Genomic DNA, 2,604 nt, shown 5'->3' on the forward strand with positions numbered 1-2,604 from the left:
AGTGTACTTTCGGGGTAACATTCGAAAAGCTTTTGGGGCTTATTGTTAGCCAGAGTAGAATAGAAGTTGATCTCGACAAAATCAAGGCCATTGTATAGATGAAGCCTCTAAGAATTGAAAAGGAGATCCTAGGATTTCTGGGGAGGATACAGTACATCAGCAGGTTCATAGCTCAACTCACCATGACATGTGAACCGATCTGCTGACTACTTAAGAAGGAGGTTCCTACAGTATGGAATGAAAAATACCAAGAAGTCTTTAAAAAGATCAAGAATTATCTTATGAAACCACCAATACTCGTCCCACCAGTACTTGAAAAGCCATTGTTGTTGTATCTCACCACTACAGATACAACAACGGGGGCTCTACTTGCTCAATACTTAGAGGAGACTAGAAAAGAGAATGCAATTTACTACATCAGTAAGAAGATGTTGCCTTATGAAGAAAAGTATTCACCATTAGAGAAAAGATGCGTAGCACTTGTATGGGCAACCCGCAAACTCGGACATTATACGCTTGCTTACAAGGTTTTGTTGATTACAAGAATGGATCCTATGAAGTACTTAATCGAAAAGCCTGTACAAAATAGGAAGACAACTAAATGGGTGTTGCTTTTGTCAGAATTTGATATTAAGTATGTGACCCAGAAATCTGTGAAGGGGAGAGCAATTGCTAATCACTTAGCCCATTGTTCACCAGAAGAAGCTAAAGAAATCCAAGGAGACTTTCCAGATCAAGAATAGGGACTGAGGTAGAATCATGGAAGATATACTTCAATGGAGCAACAAATCAAAATGGGAGTGGTATTGGAGTTCTCTTTATTTCTCTAAAAGGGACATACATCCCATTTTCTAACAGACTCAACTTTCCTGCCACCAACAATGCCACTGTATACGAGGCTTGCATTATGGGGTTACGAGTAGCCCTAGGCCTTGGAGTGAAAGAGTTGGAGGTGTATGGTGACTCCACTTTGATAATCTCCCAGATTCAGAATAAATGGAAGATCAAAGAAGAAAGGCTAATGCAATATCATGAATGTCTTCAGAAGTGGGCCTCAAAGTTTAGCAAGATCCAATATCAATATGTGCCAAGGATGCAAAATCAAATTGCAGATGCTTTAGCAACCATGGCATCCATGATGGATGGAATTAAGGAAGATGAAGCTAGACCAATAGTGGTGGAACAGAAAGAAGAACCAGCCTATTGCATGACAATAGAAGAGGGTGAGGAAAATAATGGAGAAGGTGAATGGTATTCAGACATCCTACAATACCACAAGGATGGGACATACCCGAAGTCTATAGACAAGAATGATCAATTAACCATCTGGAGGTTGTCTACTAATTACATTATTTGTGGTGAAAAGCTTTACAAAAGATCATATGATTGAATTCATCTCCTTTGTGTAACCGCCAAGGAAGCACAGCAAATAATTGAAAAGGTTCATGAGTCAAGTTATGGGCCACATATGAATGCACACATGCTGCCAAGGAAGATAATGAGACTAGGCTATTACTAGACTATTATGGAAGCCGATTATACGGCTCATGTTCGAAAATGCCATCAATGCCAAGGCCATGGAGATCTGAAGCACATGCCACCCATGCCACTACATACCATGACATCACCTTGGCCATTCTCTACATGGGGGATAGACATTATTGGGAAGATTCACACAACAGCATCCAATGGCCATGAATTCATACTCGTAGCCATTGATTACTTCACTAAATGGGTAGAAGCTACCTCATACAAGGTTCTGAATTCAAAGAAAGTTGCTTAATTCATTCAGACCAATATCATCTATAGATATGGGGTACCACATGAAATTATCTCTGACAATGGGCTGCATTTCAAGGGAGAAACAGAGAAGTTGCTACAACAGTTCAATATTCAGCACCACAAGTCTTCACCTTACCGTCCTCAAACTGATGGAGTAGTTGAGACTGCTAACAAGAATATAGGACGAATTTTGAAGAGGAGCACGAAGAACTACAAGGACTGGCACCTACAATTTCCCTATGCACTCTAGGAGTACAGAACATCAATTCGATCTTCCATAGGAGCCATTCCTTATTCGTTGGTTTATGGGATGGAAGCAGTTCTTCCTATTGAAATGGGTGTCTGTTCACTAAGGACAGTATTGGAAAGTGAAATCCCTAAAGCGAATTGGTTGCAAAGCAGATGAGAAGAGACTCAAAGCCTTGTATCATATTCAAGGTTACCAAAGGAGGCCTAGGAAAGCTTTTGACAAGAAAGTAAGAACCAAAGATTTGAAGTTGGGAGATTTAGTGTTGAAAGAGATCTGAGCCCCAGTTCAAGATGCAAATGAGAAATTCAAGCAAAATTGAGTAGGCCCATAGATTATCAAGCAGATATACTCTAGAGGGAGCAGTAAGGTTGATGGACTTAGATGCAAACCCTTTCATTGAGCCAACCAACATGGATCAATTGAAGAAATACCACGTCTGAGGTGGTAGTTTGACAGCACCACATCTTAAGTGGTTGTAAATTATGTTATTTCCCTTCCTAGGCTTGATCCCAAAAAAAAAAAAAGGGTAGGTTGAAAACTTGGAAGGGCAATCTACACAAAAGGAGAGTAAA

At 40.1% G+C, this 2,604-nt stretch overlaps 2 protein-coding genes across 2 annotated transcripts; both read left to right on the plus strand.

The window, feature by feature from the left end:
• The first annotated feature begins 907 nt into the window (after positions 1-907).
• On the plus strand, positions 908-1,390 carry LOC126704031 (uncharacterized). The gene has a single exon (XM_050403073.1). It carries the CDS (start codon positions 908-910, stop codon positions 1,388-1,390), a length of 483 nt encoding a protein of 160 aa, XP_050259030.1.
• Positions 1,391-1,525: 135 nt separating this feature from the next.
• Positions 1,526-2,032, plus strand: LOC126704033 (uncharacterized). Its single transcript, XM_050403074.1, has 2 exons — positions 1,526-1,756; positions 1,859-2,032. The coding sequence occupies exons 1-2, from the start codon at positions 1,526-1,528 to the stop codon at positions 2,030-2,032; spliced, it is 405 nt and encodes a 134-aa protein (XP_050259031.1).
• The last annotated feature ends 572 nt before the right edge of the window (positions 2,033-2,604 follow it).

The sequence above is a fragment of the Quercus robur genome, chromosome 10, assembly GCF_932294415.1.
Source record: "Quercus robur chromosome 10, dhQueRobu3.1, whole genome shotgun sequence".
Lineage (NCBI taxonomy): Eukaryota > Viridiplantae > Streptophyta > Magnoliopsida > Fagales > Fagaceae > Quercus > Quercus robur.